Source organism: Haplochromis burtoni, unplaced genomic scaffold (assembly GCF_018398535.1).
Source record: "Haplochromis burtoni strain Fernald_Lab_line unplaced genomic scaffold, NCSU_Asbu1 Contig_329, whole genome shotgun sequence".
NCBI classification, from domain to species: domain Eukaryota; kingdom Metazoa; phylum Chordata; class Actinopteri; order Cichliformes; family Cichlidae; genus Haplochromis; species Haplochromis burtoni.
In genome coordinates, this window is record NW_024582690.1 from 424,292 (window position 1) to 445,272 (window position 20,981).

General features: G+C 39.9%; 1 protein-coding gene across 2 annotated transcripts in view; it reads right to left on the reverse strand.

The window, feature by feature from the left end:
- Positions 1–20,981, reverse strand: part of LOC102292316 (protein kinase C-binding protein NELL1) — a 322,495-nt gene that overhangs the window by 73,587 nt on the left and 227,927 nt on the right. For both annotated transcript variants that reach the window (XM_014340030.2, XM_042228525.1), the window contains one exon: positions 9,668–9,790. In XM_014340030.2, the coding sequence (XP_014195516.1) occupies positions 9,668–9,790 (123 nt within the window). The remainder of the gene's footprint in view (positions 1–9,667; positions 9,791–20,981) is intronic.

Sequence of the window (20,981 nt, forward strand, 5' to 3'; positions counted from 1 at the left end):
TTTGTAAAAAATGTTTGGAATCATGTATGATTTTCATTCCACTTCTCACGTTTACACCACTTTGTATTGGTCTTTCACGTGGAATTCCAATAAAATCGATTTATGTTCATGGCTGTAATGTGACAAAATGTGGAAAAGTTCACGGGGGCCGAAAAGAATTTTTAATCTTTGCTGTAAATATTGTTCATTCTGTTGGTTTAACTTTAACATGGGACTTCACAGGCTTTGACTCACTGTTGGAGACGCCCTCTGCAAGCATTTATTAGAAAAACTGCACTTCCACAAGTACTTCATTTGGGTTGCATGCCCCAAAACATACCCAATATCCACTTGCATGGGCTTGACTTGAGCAGATTCCTACCACAGTGAACCTGATAGGTTTCCCCTTATAGCTTCGTGTAACAGATGTGCAATGTGGCATCGGTGGGACTCTGACTGGATCTTTGCCTCGGTGATCTCAGGGGAGCTCGACTAGGCCAGGCACATTCACCACAATCACTCAGTCTACCACAGCTGACCTACTTCTGCTCTCTCACTGACTGAGTAGTGATTATACCTCACATCTTGCTTCTATTACAGGAGAGTAATTATGGCTAATATTGTTGCTACAGCAATGCTATGCCCCTTCGGGTGACTGTTAACGACACAATAGATTTGGCTGCTGCTGATATTATGAAAACACACAATAGATGGAGAAGCGCAGCTATTGCTCCTATTTGTAGGTGCTGATTCTGCTCAGTCTTGCTGTATTTACGGTTCAAAAACACAATTTAAGAATGCAGCTCAGGTGTTGATTTTGAAATGATTGTGTTCACTGTGGCTTGAAAGATTTTCTCACCTAAAATGCTACCTGCTACTACACTGGAAAACATTTGTGAAGCATACTTGCTATTTACATGCGAACATTTGTTCTCAACTTTATACCTGATGAGACCTACAGCCTACCTGCAGCCACCCACCTTCCTGCCTAGTGCTACTGGGATGATTGCTGGAAACATACAAAAAGGCCTCCATCCCACAGGCTCTATTTCAGTTCAACCAACTGCACAAACTGACTGTAAGAAAGAAGAAATGAAGGGTTAAGACTCCTTTTACCATTACTTACTTTCGTTCCTCCACCGATTGCTCTGGTATTGCGGCTCTCTTGGGTTGACAAAGGGCTACCATTATGTCATCTCCCTTAGAGTCTAATAAATGGGCCACAATAGTTCAATCGAAGCACGGCAAAAGATTATAGATCAGCATTGTTCCCACTGCCAGCCTAATGATCAGCAGCCTATTGCAGAGCCTTTGTCAGCAGTAGAATGAGTGAGCTAATCTTGTTAATGGTCCGTTTCATTCCCTAGGACTGGTTTGTATAGACAAAGGGGCTTTAAATAGAGAGGATTTGAGTAGTGAGTCTAAACAGTGGCGCAGAGGACAAAAGCATTGACTCGTGCTTTTCTCATTTTGCTATCGGACCTAATCGCAGAGGAACCATGTTGCAAGCAGCTAACAGCGAGCTGTAAACCCATGCTAATGTATTCTGGGAAATAGAGAATGGGGATGAGAGGGGGGATGAGAGGAAAAGAGAAATTGGGAGGGAGGGAGGGGGAAGGAGTGTAATTCAGTCTTCATTTCCTCTACAAGTATGAAGCATTTAATTTTCTGTTTACATAATTATTGCTCCTCTTCATCCTTTTTTGATAGGAACAACACATTTAGCAGTTTCTGCTGTGTAGTTGTGTGCTAGAGGGCACAGTGTTTTACAACATTTAATTGGCTGAAAACCACAGTATCTGAAGCTATGATTAATTGCAAATGTGGAAAAGAAAATTGTAACAAGGAAAAGAAAAAAAAAACCTCGCTACTTGTTTTTGAAGCTTTGTAGCAATTATCATTTGAGGCAATTATTTTTAGTCTGTTCCCCACTGTTAGATGTAGCAGCAAAGAGAGACCCCCCCCCCCTTGTGTTCAGCTCTATCACATCCACTCTTGTAATATCATTTAATGCACCAAGCAAAAATCCAGCATGCTGTCCTCATTCTATCATCTCTGTGATGTTTTTTTTTGTCTTCAATCAGTCTTGTGCCGGTGATACTCAACTATATTAAATCTGTGAAAAGTACTGTATACGCTTTGTTTAACAGATACTCTTGCTGGTAGCGCAGAGTGCTAGGCAGTAGAGCACACAGATGTGAACACGGACAAACGATGCTGATGCAGTTCTTTAATGTAAACTCTTTAATCTTTCCACCTCCCTGCTCCGGCAAGTGTAATTTTATTATGTAATATTATTGTGTGAGAATATAATATCTGCTTAGCAGATATTATACACTGAACATACTTTCTCCTCTCAGCTCCCAGGCACAAAGCCCATGTACTGTCTGATTGCACCTATGTTAGAATATAGCAGGTAATTATCCAGTGAATTCACAGTGAGCAAATGGGAAGCATGTATAGTCTCCTGTGGTGTGCTGCAAGGAAGTAAGGGGACAGTCAGGTAATGGGCTAACTTTTCTGACTCTTGTGAAAACTCTTGGTCTCAGAAACCTACAGTCTTTAATGGGCATCTTGATTTTTGTCTATCTGTTAAGATTTATCCTCTGAAGAGATGTACTCAGATAAACATAGCCAGAAAATATACTCACTGTAGTATAAGACGCAAAAAAAAGTCTCAGTACATTTCCTCTTTTCAATTCAACATAGCAGAAAGCTTGCAATTAGGGTCCTTTATAGTCTTATAGTATATGACAGCGGATCACTTGTAAACATCGGTGCCAAGGTTGCACATCTAATCTTGGACACTTTTAAACCTGACCCTTCCTGGCCACCAGAGATTCTACGCGGCGCGGAGAACAACAAAGGACGGGCCGCTCATCCGAGGCGCAGAACAAAGAAGCGCCGGGGAAAACGCGCTGGTATTAGGAACAGACTGAGACAGCAGGCGCATCACGCACCACTGCCCAGTATCCTACTGGCCAATGTGCAATCCATGGAGAACAAGCTCGATGACCTAAGAGCAAGGGTCACCTTCCAACGTGACATGAGGGACTGCAACATTCTGTGCTTCACGGAGACATGGCTGACCCCCACCGTGCCGGACCAGGCCGTAACTCCGTCGGATTCATTCTTTGTGCTCCGCGCGGACAGAACGGCAGAGTCGAACAAAACCAAAGGTGGAGGAGTGTGTTTCATGGTAAACAGAAAGTGGTGTGATGCCAGGAGCATTTCTACTCTCTCCAGCGGCTGCTCGCCACATCTGGAGTTCCTGAGCATTAAGTGCCGCCCTTTCTATCTGCCCCGTGAGTTCACCTCAGTCATCGCCACGGCGGTCTACATCCCACCCCAAGCGGACACAGGTATGGCTTTGTCCGAATTACATGATGTGCTGAGCTCGCTTCAAAACAAGGACCCGGGCGCAGCCCCTCATTGTAGCAGGAGACTTTAACAAAGCGAACCTCAGACAAGTCATGCCAAACTTTTACCAGCATGTCTGGTGTCCAACGAGAGGGGATCGGATTTTGGATCACTGCTACACGTCATACAAGCAGGGCTACAAAGCTGTCTCACACCCGGCTTTTGGGAAGTCTGACCACAACGCCATCTTCCTCATATATATATATATATATATAATGTTCTTCCTCTACACCCCCCCCCCAATTTTTGCACATGTCGAGGAGCGTGTCAGGCTACATTTCACTGTGTGTTATACTTGTATAACTATGCATGTGACAAATAAAGAACCTTGAACCTTGAACCTTTAGACAAACGGCCTATTGAATCACTTTCACACTGACTTTAACCTCCTAAGACCCAAACTCATTCACGGCATGCATTTTTAATTTCTCTTTGATATTTGGGCATTTTGGAACCTGATAAATGTAAAAACAAAGAATTACCAGATTTTTTTTTTACCTAATTTTTGTTTCTAAGAAAAATGAGAGCCACATAATGAGGATATTTGTTTAAAATTTTGATAGAACAGTAACAGTATAATGTCCTCTTAAGTGGATATCAGGCCCTTGTAGAGCAAAATTTAGTAAATGTGGTGTCCACATATGTGGATGCCAGGTCCTAGGAGGTTAATGCATCACCTGAAATAGCTCTTTTCCACAGAGTTTAATCCTTTAACCCTTTAATGATTCACACCCATTGATATATTATCCTGTAAATATATCAAAAATCTTGTTTCACATATACAAGCTATGCAGTCAAGTCCATAAATATTTGACAACAGCACAATTTTGGTCATTTTGCCTCTGTACATCACCATGGTGCATTTTAAACCAAACAAGCAAGATATGATTGAGGTGCTGGCTTTCAGCTTTAATTCAAGGAGTGTAACAAAAGTACTGAGTTAACTGGAGAATTACAGTCATCTGAATACACAGCCCCCCATTTTTTCACATGCAAGGCGTGCAATTTTAAATTAAGGAAGCCATTATTAGGCTGAAACCAAAAATATCAAAGGACTATCAAAAGCTTTAGGATTTGCCAAATCAAAAAACTGGTACATTCCCAAATGTACCAGTGGCCAGCTCAGAAACACCAAAAGGCCTAAAAAAGAAAATTAAAAGATTGCAAACACTTCTCATGGGCATGAATGTTGTGGTAATTTGCCAGGGTGGAATGATTGTACACCATCTCCAATGACTTCAAAAAGAAAAAAAAGAATTGTTTTCAAGAATGAATTTATTTTGGATTTTCTCCAATCCAATGGAGTTGAAAGTACACATACATGATCAAATATATACAGAAATTCTGGGGGTTCTACAATGTTTTTAACCTGACAAAATCCAAGGCCTATTAACTTGAAGAGAAGTATAGATTTGGATAAGTTGGGATAGTCTCTTGGAACCATTTCTAAACAATCACCCATTCCAAGACCATCAGTTGAAAAAAACAACCGAAAAACCCAGAAAAAAAACAAATACTGAACTGAGAGGGTGTCGACTGAGAGTCAGGCCCCACTCCAAAATGACACTTTCAACGTCGACTGCAATTTACAGCTGCCCACACGGACAAGCCAATTACCTTCTAGACGATAGTTTTACGGTCAGATGAGACAAAGACTGAGCTATCTGGCCACAAAGAGATATGTTTGGAGGGGTAAAACTAATGTTTTGTAGCAGCTCTCTGCTTGTTGGCAGTAGAATCATCCTCTGGCACTGTTTGTCTGTCAGTGATACTGGTAGACTGCACATAATGGATGGAATAATGAATGAGGACGACTACTTCCAAATGTTTCAACTTGACAAATTAATATCTAGATGACTGAAACTTGTACAAAATTGGGTGTTCTAACAGGACAATGGAGGCTTACATTTAGCCTCTGGCATCACCTTCCCAAAGCCCTGACCTCAACTCTACTGAACATTTGTGGACTACACTTAAAAGCCGATTCTGTGGCAATGAACCAACCAATTTAAATGAACTCAACCAATTCTGCAAAGAAGAGTGATCAAATATCCAGCCAGAATTACGCCAGAAGGCTGTTGACAGCTACCAAAAGCATCTGGTCAAGGTGCAGTTTGCTAAGGGACATTTAGCCAACCAGTGTGGATTAGAAAAAATCTGAAATATATTCAACCTTGTGTACCCAATTCTTGCTTTATAAAGTCATTAAAGATGTATGCCGTACAATCATTCCACCCTGGGAAAACAACAGTTCAAAGCAATCATTACAAGCCCAGAATGACCATGATATTCATGAGTGTGCGTAAACATCTGACCACCACTGTATAGAGATTTAATTGGCTGAAAACTAAGGTATTCACAAAAGTCTTGCCAATCTAATAATTAATGAAACATCACTTCATGACATCAAATGGGGTAAAAGAGGAGCTTTAATCTAAAGTCTAACAAAATGTGTGAGATTTTCAGTTCGGAAGTCACTGAGCATATAAACCTGTACCTATAGCAGGTTTTACCATCCTCCAAGCCCTAACAAATAGTAAACGCCAAATTATACCTTTGCAAAAGAAAATGCTACCTCCTTGACAACAAATCCAAGTGAAGTTGCATTGTATATGTAAAAAGACATTAAATGTTGATGGGTACTTGTTGGCCGTTCCACCCCTCAGTCACCCATACATTTTCTGTCTCTGAAATGCACTTTTGCACAGTCGGGCATGAGCTAAAGCTAAACTCACCTTTTTGCCTTATTAACATTAGCAGGGACAGGCTGAGGAGCTGCAGTCACACTCAGACTAATTCCCCTATTCCTAAGAGGGCAGTAGTGATGTATGAGGGGAATGAGATGGGAGGCACAGGTCGATTGGCCAACACTGTCACCATCACACAGTAATGAGATCTCAGGGGGAGGGGGAAAATAGAGAGAGATTCCTCAAACTCCCCTCTCACATAATATACTAATTGGCCTGCACAATATAGGTAAAATGCAGGAGGTTTTAATGACATTATTAAAACAAATTTCCCTACATGCCTCTGACAAATGTCATTAGTCAGCTGGACTGAGTGTCATGCATGGTCTCAGCATAATGACTGATCTTGTATTAGCTACACAATGTGGGGTCTGGGTTAATTTCCTAGACTAGGAATATCTAGGCACTACATGAACTAGGTTTTTATTCTAGTTTGGTGAAGAAGTATTTGACCAGTTTGTTCAGAATCCTGATTTTAAACCTTTCCAGCAACTTTGGGGCAAATTTTAAAAAAGAAATCATCATTTAACAATAATGTCACACCTTCCTGTTACAGCTAAAGTGGGTTTTTCCTTGCAGGAAATCTTTTGAAAGGATATTAGAGGAGTGCAGAATAAAGTCCACGGATGGAATTACATGTTCAGGAGCTAGATGCAAATTTTTCATGTGCCTAAAAGTACCCATTTTTTAATAAAGTGCATGTCTAATTCCAACATGAAAAAACAAAACAAAACCCACTATGTTAACTAATGTTTTCATATTTCATCATTTATATTCTAAACATTGTTTGATGTATTCACCTCTCTGTTATATAAATTGCACACTGACCGTGACTCCTGGAGTGACAAATATGTAGGCTGTAGTTTAATTTTTATATTGTCCTCAAGCATTGTGTGCCTCTGTGTGTGTGTGTGTGTGTGTGTGTGTGTGTGTGTGTGTGTGTCACGAGTCTGGAGACAATCCAGAGGCTGAAACTATGTGGAAGGCACTTTGCAAATTACATTGATCTCTCCCTGGACCTGCCTCCTACCTGCTGCTCATCCTAATGCCTGTTTTACAGATGGCTGGGTGAGTGGGGGTGGGTGACAACGACTTCTTTACTTTTTTTTTTTATGTCTCCTGTTACTTTCTGGTTCTGTCACTGCATTTCCCTCCTCTTTCACTCTCCTGCATTTGCTGCTTTTTGTTTCATCATTCACTTTCCCTACTTCTTGTCCATCACATACATGCAGATGTCAACCCACAGCACCATATGATACACTTACCCTCCCACTAATCATTTGTATTACTGACATGCTTTCCTCTGTCCTGTCCTAATTACAACATTATTAAGTTTCACGGTGAGGAGCAGCAAGGCCGACGCAAAGTGTGGCTTCACTATGGAACACGGTGGGAAGGTCAAAATAAAGCATGGTTTTTAACCCTGAAAAATGATAGAGTAGATAGTAGTCCTGACATTCCCTTTTGATATTCGGCACTTTCAAGGAAATTACAGGAAAGCAAATAAAAGCCCACATCCTCACAGGCGGCATATATCGCCTATTGGGGGGGGATGTCAGCTTGTGCAGCAACAAATACATCCAACTGCAGCACATTTGCCGGAATTTTGTTGAGATCATGTTTAGGTAGGTTAGAATATCAAAGCCTAATTAGGCTTAATGACTCTCCCATCTCTTGGACAGCAGCCAAGCATATGCACACAGTCTAAAAAATTACACGAAAGTGCTCCATGCAAGCCCATGGGGTCTCTTTATTTACAATTCAAGCTGTAGACATGAGCAGGGCTGGGAGTTGAGCTGTATTTTAAGACTTGAGTTCAGAAGTACAGTATATTATGAGTAGGCAGCACCAACTCTGAGCAAAAAAAAACACATTTTGAGAAATAAACCTCAAATCCTCAAACGCTTTGTAATATAGAGCTTGTTATCTCCTACACATACACACAAATTTTTTTAAACCTGAGTGTTTTGCTCTTTGCTGATAAAAAAGGGACACATTGAGCAATTAACTCTATTTTACCAAATCGAAAAATACCCATAAAATGTAACAGGCAAAGTGCAACCTTAACACCCAGGCAAGATATACCTGCTATGTGTTTGTTTGTGACTAAAGATCTCTTATCAAACAGATACCGTAAATAAAAAACTTCCTGATTCCTCAGATTCTGAAATGTAATATGTTTTCTTTCTCATTGACTGGTTGGCTAAAGTGAAAATCTGATGTTTCTGCAGCTCTGTTGGTGGATCCTAGCAATGTTTGTGGTATTTTGGTGACCTCAAGCCACAGCACTCCTCTGGACTGTAAAAGCTCTCAACCCTCTAACGAGCCTCTGCTGCTACGATTGCCCTGCATGGCCTAGAAATGGCTGCCCCGTTTCATCAGCCCTGAAAATACGCATTTCAGCAGAATTCATACTGCGCCTTGCTGATTGGACGCATGAACACGTCATCTACCCATGAATAGGAGATTGATTTGACATAACAAAAAAGCACTAAGTGACTCTATTTGACCCACCACCGACTTCTGTTTTATACAATAAAATACACAATATTCAAAATGTACACTGACTTTGACAACTTACTAAAATTAAGCATCTTATTAAGGTTAGACTGTTGGCAGGATCCTCCAAACTTAACATGTCTTAATACCTCTTTTTAAGACAAATGAGTCACAGTATATTTATAGTTAAAGAATACAGACCATATTTAAATATGGAGGTATCAATACTAAAGTGTCCTAACCACAGAACCTTTTTAAGAGCCAACAGGGAGAAACTCCAGCAGCTGGATTGTAATCTCTCATCTGATTTAAGGAATACTTTCCTAATGCGCTTATTATCTTAACTTCTAGTTTCAGTTGCTATGATTGTGCAAGGTCCATTTTCTTTTTAGTAATAGCCATGCCTGACCAAGACGTTAAACCCAAGACAGCAAAACAGAACGTCCCACAGTTTTTGTAAAACGTGTGTTGCTTTGCTGACAAACATGTGCTACTGCAGACCAAGTAGTGCTGCAACTTGAGTCTTCGGTCTAATCTCTAGCAGGCAAACAACCATATCTTTAACATGCTTGCTGAAGTGAATGATCAACACTTCTAAGGTCTATGTGTAGATTTAATGGAGTCTATTACAAAGAATTGTAATTTTATAGATATGCAAAGGTTCTGATATTTTTTCAAATGTTAATTTTTTGTGAACCTGAAAACAAAGTGTTTTCCTCTGTATGCTGTTCAATTGCTATTATATGCAGGCAAACCAGGAAACATGCCTGGCAGTGCAACAGGTCAATGGGGAGCAGGGTGAGCAGCGCAAGCACACGTGGGCAAAAACTGTCTGAAAATGGTCCAGATTCAATTTTCACCATCTCCATGGCAGCTGCTGCCTGGTTAGAGGATAGGAAGGAGGAGCGAACCACATGAACCGTGTTGTAATGAAGCATGCAACTTATCTTCAGAGGATGTGGCAAGGTTTTTTGTTTCTGTGTCTGTGTGTCAGGTGGGATATTCCAGGGTTAGGAACTTACCTCTGCAGATGGTGCCATTTCCCACGTAGCCTGGCTTGCAGGTACACAGATGTCCCCTGATGGTGTTGGTGCAGATGGCGTTCTCATCACACAAATCCTGGCCGCTGGCGCACTCGTCATGCTCTGAGGGAGAAACCGACAGAGAGGAACTTCACATAGAGAATAGAGTGTGTGTGTGTTTGTAACTTTGCAGTGTGTGAAAGATGGAGGGGTCATTTCTTTTTGAGCCGAGAGGCCACCCAATCACTACGCTCTGAGAGGACAGTCAACCGGCTGCTTGGCTCAGAATGAGAAGCCATAGCTGAGTCTTTCTTCTGTCAACAGCCACCTCTCTGAGCAACCATGTTTTCAAACACCAGTTATGCTTGGCATGCTCAAAATGGACTTGAAGTGGATTCTCGAAGGTGACTTCAAACAAACACAAAAGCTCGCTTTCGTTCCAAGCCCGCTTTTACTTAAAAACTACCGCCCATGGTGGAGAGGCAACAGCTGACACATGGCAGGTGTACTGACTAATTACTGAGCATCAGAATTAATTAGCCTAATGATGTTGGCTTGGACACTGATGACGTGCTAGACACAATATCGAAAATATACCATCTCTTTACTTTAACATGTGAACACTTTGAGTTTTCCAGAAAGAGAATCCTTGACTCTACTAGTTGAAAACAGTTGCTTAAAGTGTTGCAGCATTTGTACGCCAACATGGGAAAGAGTGATTAGACAGTAGGCTAACAGCATGGGCTGCTTCTGTTTTGTTCTCTTTCCCACTGCCAGAAGAGATTTTTTTTATTATGAAGACAAAGCAGAAAGAAAAAAAGAAAAACAGTTTCCTTTTCCACCCGTAAAAACTCTGCCAAAAACCTGCTCACTGCAATCAACGCTCTGCATCCCGGCAATGAGACAAGGTGAATGTCCCTACCGCTGAGTATGTGACAAATTCAGTACAAGAACATTATCACAGATAATGCGGGGAATATAATTAAAGCATGATATGGCCAGAACATATATAAGCCGTCTCGAGCAGGGCTGTCAGACTCATTGTAGTTCAAACAGAGCTCGGTTTGATCTTAAATGGGCTGTCAGATTAAAACCGGGACAAAACAGCATGTTTTAAAAGTGTGCAGGAGCACAAGTACATTCTGAGAATGAACCAATTTAATCACTTTGTCTAAGTCTTGATTTTGATCTTATTTTTACTGCTGTTATTGCTTTATTGTTTTCATATTTATTAGTGGAGTTTGGAGGCCTATAATAATAATAATAATAGATTGCATCTATATAGCGCTTTTTGGGGCCCTCAAAGCGCTGTACAATTCCACTATTCATTCACTCTCACACACTGGTGGAGGCACGCTACAGTTGTAGCCACAGCTGCCCTGGGGCAGACTGACAGAAGCGAGGCTCCCATTGGCCCCTCTGGCCATCACCAGTAGGCGGTAGGTGAAGTGTCTTGCCCAAGGACACAACGACCAAGACTGTCCGAGCCAGGGCTTGAACCAGCAACCTTCCGGTTACAAGACGAACTGCCAACTCTTTGAGCCACCATGTACCCCACCTCTTGTCCTATGACAGCTGGGATAAGCTTCAGCCCACCCATAACTCTGAATTGGATTAGTGGAAGAAAATTCAATGGATGGCTGGATGTATAGTTGAGTTTAGAGTTACAGCAGCCCTGCTGTGCAGAGAAACCTGAACCCTATGGCTCTCTAGGAGGTTTGGCTTGTGCACCTTTTCCACATTTTGTTTGACATGTTACCCTCCTCTTCACAAAGCCATATGTGCATGGGATTAGGCTGTTTAGTGGGCTGTTTATGGCTTGAGGGCCAAATGTTTGACACTTGGATCTAGTACTTACAGTCGGGGTGACAAATCTAGTCCCTGATTGCGTTCAATATATCAGTTTAGAACAATATGAAGATATATTCATGATTGCATTTGTTTTTGTGATGTGCTCTAATTTGTCAAAACTATTTAACAATATGATGACCAAAACAATTGTCAGCTTAAATGTGTAGCTCTGAATGAATGAGTGGAGGTGCACTGATCCAATCACAACACAGAAAGTGGTCTTACAGCAGCTGATGATAATGACAGCAAGCATGACTTCTGTCATGTCAAACCCTTGAAAGAGAAATTATTGCCTTATTCACTCATTCTTTTACTCAAATAAAGTGGCAAACAATATTCTATGACCGCAAACTGAGACAATTTTTTGTAATAGAAAACTTGCAAGGTCAGCATTATGAAAATATGGACAGTTTTGTTAGAATCGTGAAATGCTGACTTACTAATAAAATAGTAAGTGCTGCGAGTAACGTACAATCTCAGGGTCGGTGTTTTATATTCTGCTGGGTACCATGAACTGGTCTCTTGACTTTTATATGTTTGCTCTTAGATAGAGGCCTGGGGGGAAAGGAAAGGGATTTAGTACTGCAGGCAGTGCATGATTAACCACCACTAAGAGACCTTCCACTAAACGGGAATTGCATTTCACTTCTCTGGCAGCGTAGTTCAAATGTAACTGCATGGCTGAAGTTTAACTTTGGACTTTTCACATCTTTGATGGTTTGCTGCATTTGCTAAACATAAAAAATATTTTTATATGATACAAAGTATCACAGGTAGCTTTTGTGGTAGCTTAGCAAATTATGAATGCACCATATTTTATTGTAAAAAATGCTATTTTTTGGTTCTGACTGAGCTACTATGGTAGTGATTTCTGTATTACAATGTAGGCTTTTCTGGTTTGTCGTCCTTTTTGACCCGAGTGACTAAAATGTAAGAAAAACAGAGCCCCATGGTATATTAAAGGCATGTGAAACTAGCTATAAACTCAACGAGTTTACTTAGAGCGTAGTTCTCATCGGCCATAAAGACAAAGACTTCACCAATGAATAACAGCAAATTTGATTATGACACTATTAGTGGTTTTAAAATATTTACATTTGTTATTTTATGATCTGATGCACTGATCTTGGCAAGTCAGCCCCCTGGCAGTTTCTGTGCTTACTATGCATTTCCCTCTGGGATCAATACAATCTTCTTATTCTTATTTTTATTATTTTTTTAAGAACAGCTCATCTGTAGTCCTCCAAAAGTAGGCTAACTTAACCACGTGCAGGATATTTTCAAACTTAAGCTGTATGCTAAGGAGAGATGATTTTTCTTTCAATTTGAAACAGAGAATTTCTCCTCCTTTGTAATGTGTTTCATAGTAACCTGTGTGGTTCAGAGACCTGACAGGTTACCTCCATGAAACTTGGAGACTAGAGCTTCTCTCAAATCCTAATAAAAAAAACATAATGAGGGAATACTTCCCAGTTTTCCCCCTGTTCCATTCACAGCAGAGCTGACAACAGACCTGCTGGACTCACCAGTGTGCTGATGTATAACTGCTCATCGTTGCAAGTGGTCTTAGTTGGAAATCACATCTAAGGCTGTTGTTTACAGCAAATCAAACTGCAACGTTTATTAGGACCTTTCACCCATGCCTATTCTCCACAAATTAATAAACCTTGTGCGTAGCACACATACAATATATTATTTAGGTTTATTTAAATTGCTGATGTAACATTTATGCACACCGATGTGCTCAAAAATTCTAAAACTGAACCTAAAGTCACAGCACCGTTTTTTTTTTTCAAACCCTTTTGGAGATTTTTTTTTTTCGTTTTTAAGGGGGCCAAGGTTGCCCTTTTTACCTTTAAAAAAATGTTCAGGTGTCACAGTTAAGCCATTGCGTTATGATATTGAGGCAGCATAGACAGGTGAAAATGCACTAGAAAGCAGAAGCTTCTTACTTACTATGAAATGTCAAAAGACCTACCGTGAAAAAAGGCATATATTTTTATCTCTGCTACTGAGGTGACAGATACATTTCTGCAACAGGAAAGAAATGTCTGATTGTCGTGTCACACTGTTAAAAGCAAATGAGCAACTGCTTGGCTGAGCTCCTGTTTCTTTAAACCGCACCGGCATGCAGCAGGATTTTAAACGCCACAGAATTAACATGTTACACACATGTTATACTAACGAGACCCACTCTGACAGGCCTGTGTTATGGTTGATCTTGGGGCCTCATAACCCGGTGGTTGCTGTGTAGTTGAAAAGAACTAAATTATAACAACATGAAATGATAATCACAGGTGTCAAGTCAAAAATCACACCAAAGTTCCTAAAACTGGGTGAAAGTAAGAAACTCAAAGACCATGGTCACTGTCATACCCATGTAGAAGGTTGGGTTGCCCAAATAAAATAGCTTCTTCATTTATGATCATGTATCTCTGAGAGTGTTCACCAGAGAACAGAAATAAAAACACTGATATTGATTTGTACTGGCAGATATATCTGGAGATTACCTGGAACGCAGTGAAGTAGATGTGCTTTTTAAAAGTAATTGCAGAAGGAAGTGTGGTGGCAGATTTCTTTTCTCCTGTATTAATCACATATTTAATCATATCACATTAGTTATAGTAATATCACTTTCTCACTGTACTATAGTAAGAGCACTCCTGTCACTAGTTTACATGCATGTGGAATGTTAACACAGTGAGGCCATTGATATGGGAGACATTAAACAGATAGTGGGACTCCTTCTACTTATCAGGGATGTAAATCTTTAGGTGTAAATCTCCTCCCTCACAAGGTCATAATTCTCTCTGTGAGGGAGGAGGTATAGCCCCCCCTCCCCCCAACATGTAAGAGTTTGTGGAATGTTCTTTGTCTGTGTCTCTGTATATAAGATGTAAGGGCGGTGGCCACAATTCAGAGATGGTCCTGGTGTTTCACTGGTATGCTCTCTCCACATTGCAATGTGTTTATTAAACCCATTTCAAATCAAGCTTGCTGGGTGTGTTGCAGGTTATTGTTAAATTTTCCACGACAGAAGCATAGGCTGGTGAGGACAAATTTTTAGCCCCTGTATGAAATCTAAAGTTTTTGTCAGAATTCCTAAGCATTTTTTAAACAGTGTGAAGTGAGGAATTTTCAACGCAGCATTTCTGGACATAGTCATTTTGTATGAAAAGCATAAATTATATATATCTATTTGCACATGATAACTTCAGAGAAAAAAACAAACAAACAAAAATTACCAGCTTCATATTATTAGCCACCTGAAAAACTGACCTTTTTATTGAACCTTAACACAAACCACTGCTGTGCAATTATTTAACTTCAACTGCATAATCTCAAAGTTTCATCAAGTTAAAAATGAGGGTTATCTTCTGATTTACACACAGTATCATAACTTCAGCTCGGGTTTGAGCTGTCATTTGAGAAAGCATCATACCAAAAACAAAACCAGTTTAGACTTAAGAAAAAAGAATTGTTGATGCTTACATAGAGGGAGATACGCAAAGTTATCACAGTGTTTCCAAATACCAAGAACTAGAGTGAGAAATTCACAGAAAGCCAGACAGAAAAAACCTGGCAGAGGTAGGAAGCAAAAGATTTCAAAGGCTCTGGAAAGGAAACTAGTGAGAGATGTGTCTAAAGACAATCACTACTGCGAGGTCGCAGACCAAAAAACCTCCACTTCTGCATAAGAGACATCTTTAAGCCAGACTGCAGTATGTTTAACATAACCTGGAGAACATATAACCCAAAAGATCATGGTCCATACAGTGAAACATGGTGGTGGGATTATTATTATTATTATTATTATTATTATTATTATTATTATTATTATTATTATTATGTGGGGATGGTTCAGTGCATCTTTAAATGAGAATCTCATCAAGCTCTTCTAGCATGACAACAACCCAAAAAGTACATCGATCCAAGGGAAGAACCCTGATTTTGTGACATTACTTTAGATTCTGTGAAGTAAAAGTAAAATAATGTAAGCATCTAAAATAAAAGTTGTGTTTAAAATTCCTTGCTCTATTTAAAAGCACTTGGGAGAGAAAGAAGAGGACCCAATATATAACCTAAAGGTACTCCACAACTAACTGGGTACATAGATGCCAAATACTGTCCAAAATGGAAAGAGAAACTCTTAACTGAGAAATATGACTGGAGCCATTTAAGGTCTTTCTCTCTAATGCCTACAACACAATTCAAAATGTGTCAGGAGAACGCCATGATCTATGTCGTCAAAAAGCATGATGGCAACAGAACTACTAGCATCAACAGTTAAAAGTGGGCCATTAAAAAAAATCATAAAAGGGTGGTTTCTGTGGTGCGTTATGAATTGTTGGAATGATGTCTGTCATTTATAAATGTGAGATTAATTAATCTTTGGCAACATGTTATTGATTTATGTCCTACTGCTGAGCTTATCACACTGATTAAGCTTTAGTGAATACATCTTCAATTAGAATCTAACATGATTTAAGATGATTATAAACAATACATTAAAGAGCAGCCTGTGACGGTGCTGTGGTGGGAATTTACAGCCCAGCTGCACTGCGAAAATATCTTTTTATATCAACTGTGTCTTTAAGTGCCAGTCAGTGCCCGGGGCTCACAGCACTCAAAAGATGCACACTCCCTCAAACGTACTCCTCATTAATATGCAAACGCTTTGGTGGGAGTCATGACTAATACATTCCCCTTAATTAATGAGTGGTGCTCATAAAGCCCCGAAGCAAGTCGGCAAAATTATTTTGCTTTTCTCTTCCCAAGGATTTCCTCCTTAGGTTGAGCTGTAAAGTGGAGGTGAGTGTTAACAGTGCTTGTGGTATGTGTTAGAGTTTATGTGAAGGGATATGAAAAGTAGTCGACATTGATGGCAGGAAGAGTCGCGTGATTAAAAATTCAGGGTTCTAATAGCTGTGAGCTAATGGTGGTGAGAGCAACACAATCCACACTGATGGACACAGCTGCTTATTAAAGCTGTTTAATGTCTGCTGGCCAGTTTAAAATTATAAAGTGAAAGCCAACACTGACAGATAATGAGTAAGTGAAGAACTGACAAGCTGTAATAAATCCTAAAACACACTTAAAGGCTCTATTTCTGCAGCATTGGGATGGCGAGTTCGAGAAACCCTTCGACCTTTTGGGGGTTTTGTGGTCCTTAAATTTCACTTTGCCTGTCTGTGCGAACAATGCTACAGGTAGCAAGGGAGGCCAAACAGATGAGAGGTTCATTCAAATGAGGCTGTGGAACGCTAACTGTTGGTGGAAATCATGCCAGAAATTGTCCTGAGAAAAGAAGCATGTCCCCTGGCGCGAATTCAATTTGCTGCCAATCTGATGATTGTATCAACAACAGCCAACAATAAATTGTGTATCAAAAGTATTTACATTTACAGCAAGATTTGGACTCATTGTTGCACTTCCCTGCAAATCGAAAAAAGTGATCACAGTTACCTGTTATTTTTCTTTTTTTCTTTTAAAATTCTAATTTAATTATTTAATATCTCATCTGTGCTGGTTATGACGACTTTGTATTTATTCAACAATAAAATCCTGCGATCCTTTTCAACTTAACTCCTTCTGTTGCAGTCTGTGTCTAAAAGAGCTGCTTCAGAAAGCCTACACAGTCTGTGCTTTGCACTTGTCGTTGCACTTACTGAAATAGAGCCTTTGCTCTTTAGATTTATTGTGCGTTTTTTTTCCCCAAAACCTCGGGGACTTCTTTGTACAAGAGTACAGAGAGTAATGTCATATATATTTCTAGTGCCATTACACTGGAAAAATGTGGTTGTGGACCTTTGACTACCTTCTACTGCTATGGACTGGTACTTAAATAGTGATTTTCTAGTCTTCCCACTCAAAGTGCTTTTATACTACATTCACACAGTTTTTCTTTTTTTTTTAATTCTAGTCACTTCTGTGCTTTAACCCATCGTGCACACTTATACACAATCATATACATCAGGGGCAATTCTGGGGTTCAGTGTCTCACCCAAGTACACTTTAGCACGCAGACCTGGGGAGACAGGGGCTCAAACCACTGCTGCCCTCTAGCTGGGTGTGTGAATGAGCATAAACAATTTTTGTTGTACATGAAAACAACATTCCCGCATCCCAGATGGTCCAATTCGTTATACAGTTGGCAATGTTTTTGGCTTTTCTGTTTCCAAAATTTCTGGCAAGGTGACCATGCTTATACCATATACAGTTAACAAGAGAACACTTGCAGTGTGTTGCTCATACCTGAGACATTTTACTGTAGTCAGAAGCAGCTCTAGTGTGGAAATAAAACCAGCAGGCAGTGGAAGCTGCTTATTTGCTGGGTCTTTTTGTCAGCAGGGGGATGAGCATGCACTGTTTTGAGGTCACAAGAGGCTATAAACCTGAACAGCTCACTCTGATCTCTGCTTTCCGAGTTATGGAGAAAGGACAGAAATGTGACCCTTTTGTGGGAAAACATTATTGTGCATAGTGTCCCCTTTTTAGAGACTCAGTATAGGGTTTTGATGGCTAATTTTCTGAGTTCATGGAACAAGAGTTCATGAAGAAATAAATGGTGATTTGTGCAAGGTTTGGGGTCTATTTTTTAACTGGCAAGACTATTTGGGGTTTCAACAATTTTAAAGTGGAAAAATGAAGAAGGGTGCCATTAAAAAAAAAAATAGACAGCCAAAGGGATTTCAGCTCTCAGGTAACTTTTACCAAAGTCACAGACATTTAATAGGTTTGGACTTGGTGATTACAACTCCTATTAAACACTCCTCAAACCTTCTCTCAACAATCAGCAGCCACTTTATGCTCTGAAAATTTTAATTGTTGATGCCAACAAAGCAAAAGACCATAAAAATGCAAGCACTTGGCAACAGTGGGAAGGAAAAACTCTATTTTAACAGGAAGAAACTTCTGACAGAACCAGTCTCATCATCTGCCGCGACCGGCTGGAGGTGAAGGAGGAGCCAGCAAGAGTAACAATAACTGTGCGAAGTTTGAACAAGACTGCTACAACTTTTGCATGGAAAGGCTCATACGTGCCGAGGTGTCAGTACCAGTTGTGTCTTACATTCCTCAAATGTTCTGTATATGCTTTGAATTTTATCATTGCACAGCTAGCCTATGTATCAGTCTTCACAAGCTTCTTCCATGTTTATTTATTTATTTTTTAATTGCAGGTATATCCTGCATGCCTCTTCACAAGTCAAGTCTATTTTCTTGTGATTCATGCATGTAACTACATGAATTGCATACTGAGCTATGAGTGCTGCCAAAAAGTGCTCGAGTGCACAGCAGGCCTCTGGATGAATGTTCTGTGTCAGATGCATGAATGACTTTTAACTGATGCTACTTTTGCTGCTGATGCTGCTTTCACTATGCAGCTGGTGTGGAGGTTTGAACCTTCTGTCTCGGCACTGCTACTTTTTTCTTGTGTCTGCCATCAAAAAGGAAAAAGATAAAGTAGTAGATAAAAGTTTTTGGCAGCAGTTCACGACTTCATAAATACACCTTGCATTGAGTTACTACACAATAGAGTTCTTTAGACGTCACTAACAAATATCACTGATTAGAAAGACGCTAAAATCCTTCACGCACAATGGAGGGATCAAATAACAGAAAAAAAGGAAAACTTGAATTACTTTGGTAAAATTGCGTTCCATGTGCTCAATAAATCAACATCAAACAGTAAATGAACAACCGAATCTTGACTATCACACAGCACTCAAAATGGACATCCAAGGAAATACTTTTCATACTGGTTGTAATCAGCCTGGAAGCTCATAGTAGGCTGTTTTCTCCTGGGAAATCGTTTTGTGCATCTACTTCTAAACCCTACCCTTTTGGACAGATTTTTGCATTGCAGAAAAAGAATCCTGACAAAAAGAAAACACAAATGAATCCACAATGTATGAGAGTTCATATGATCTCCAAAGCATTGGCTACTCTGCTACTGACTTAGAATTTTTCAAACTATTTATTAGCGATTAATTTAACTGCATTTTAATATAATTTCCAATGCTCCTATTTTGTTAAGCTAACACTGACTAATATGGGAACTGTATTTTAATGTATTGTGGCAACTCTTATTCACTGATAACCATCAGTGGTCAGTTATAGTATCAGTTACAATATACAGTATCTGTATATAGTATTTGTTATAAAAGAGTTTATTCAGTACAAGAATCTGTTCACTAATAAATGTTTCACTGGAACATCATAACACTGGTGTAGATACTTCAGTGATTCTCCAGGAGACAGCAGCTTAATATGAGCATGCTGCCCATCTATATCAGATGAATCTAATTAGTGATGATTATAGAGTGATGTGGTGTCAGATCTGGACATGCTGAGGTGAAATCCCAAAGCACTGGGCTAATGATGCATAATGGCTGATCATCAAAGCCACGGACAGTGGCTACAGCACTCACGGAGACTTCTGCACTGTCAACAGATGCTAATAGGCAGATCAGAGGCAGAGGTTATTTTCTCATTTTGATAAGAAAATAACATGTTTTTCATCAAAACTAGAGTTATTTGAACAAAAAAGTGAATGAGTCACAATGGCATGAACACTAAACATTTGCATTATTTTAAAAATCCACATGTAGAGTATTTCCTCTTACAAAGAAACAAATCTTCAGGGAGGCCTTTTTGAAAATGGAGACTGCCAAGTTAAAAACTTGGTGCAATAAACCTGAATATATCCATGATCTAAACGTTATTAGGCTCCACATAGAAAAAAATATCAGAAATTATTTATAATATGATTGTGTGACTTTAAAAAGATTGAAAAGACTAAGAGCAACTGAAAATCAGTGGATGCACAGCTACAATGGTGATCAGGTAGAACAAGTTACAGGACTACAAATCACAGTTGCTGTCCGAAGGTGCTCTTTAGCACAAACCGCATGATGAAACTTTAAAAGGCCTGATGAATAAATACTGGGGGCAGATTCTTTAGTCAGTTGAGACCATGACACATTTGCTCAGCTAGGATCCATCCTGCTTACTGTCACTCTGGTCAGCACTCCAGTGAATGCATAGTCCTGACAGTGTAGGTGGGAGTATGATGAAATGGGGCAGCATAAGTACAAAAGGTGCTGGAGCGATGACATTTACAGATGGCATCATGAATGCCTGTTGGATGTACCAAAATGCTGGCTGACAAGTTGAGTCCCAATTTCGCCTTCGCAGAGGAAGAACATTCAAGCATGATAATGATCCAAAGCACACTGTCAAAATCACACAACAGTTTCTGAAAATGAAAAAAGGGAAACTATGACATGGGCAGGTCTCATGACATAAATCCAGCACAATACCTTTGTGGTATTTTAGACCCCTCTGGCAAAAATGTCTGTGAATAATAGCAGAACATACATCTTAAATGCAGTGTTTATACAGAAGAAGGACTCACATACAGGAGACCTGGACAAGGCCGTAGATTGTTTCCAACCCATCA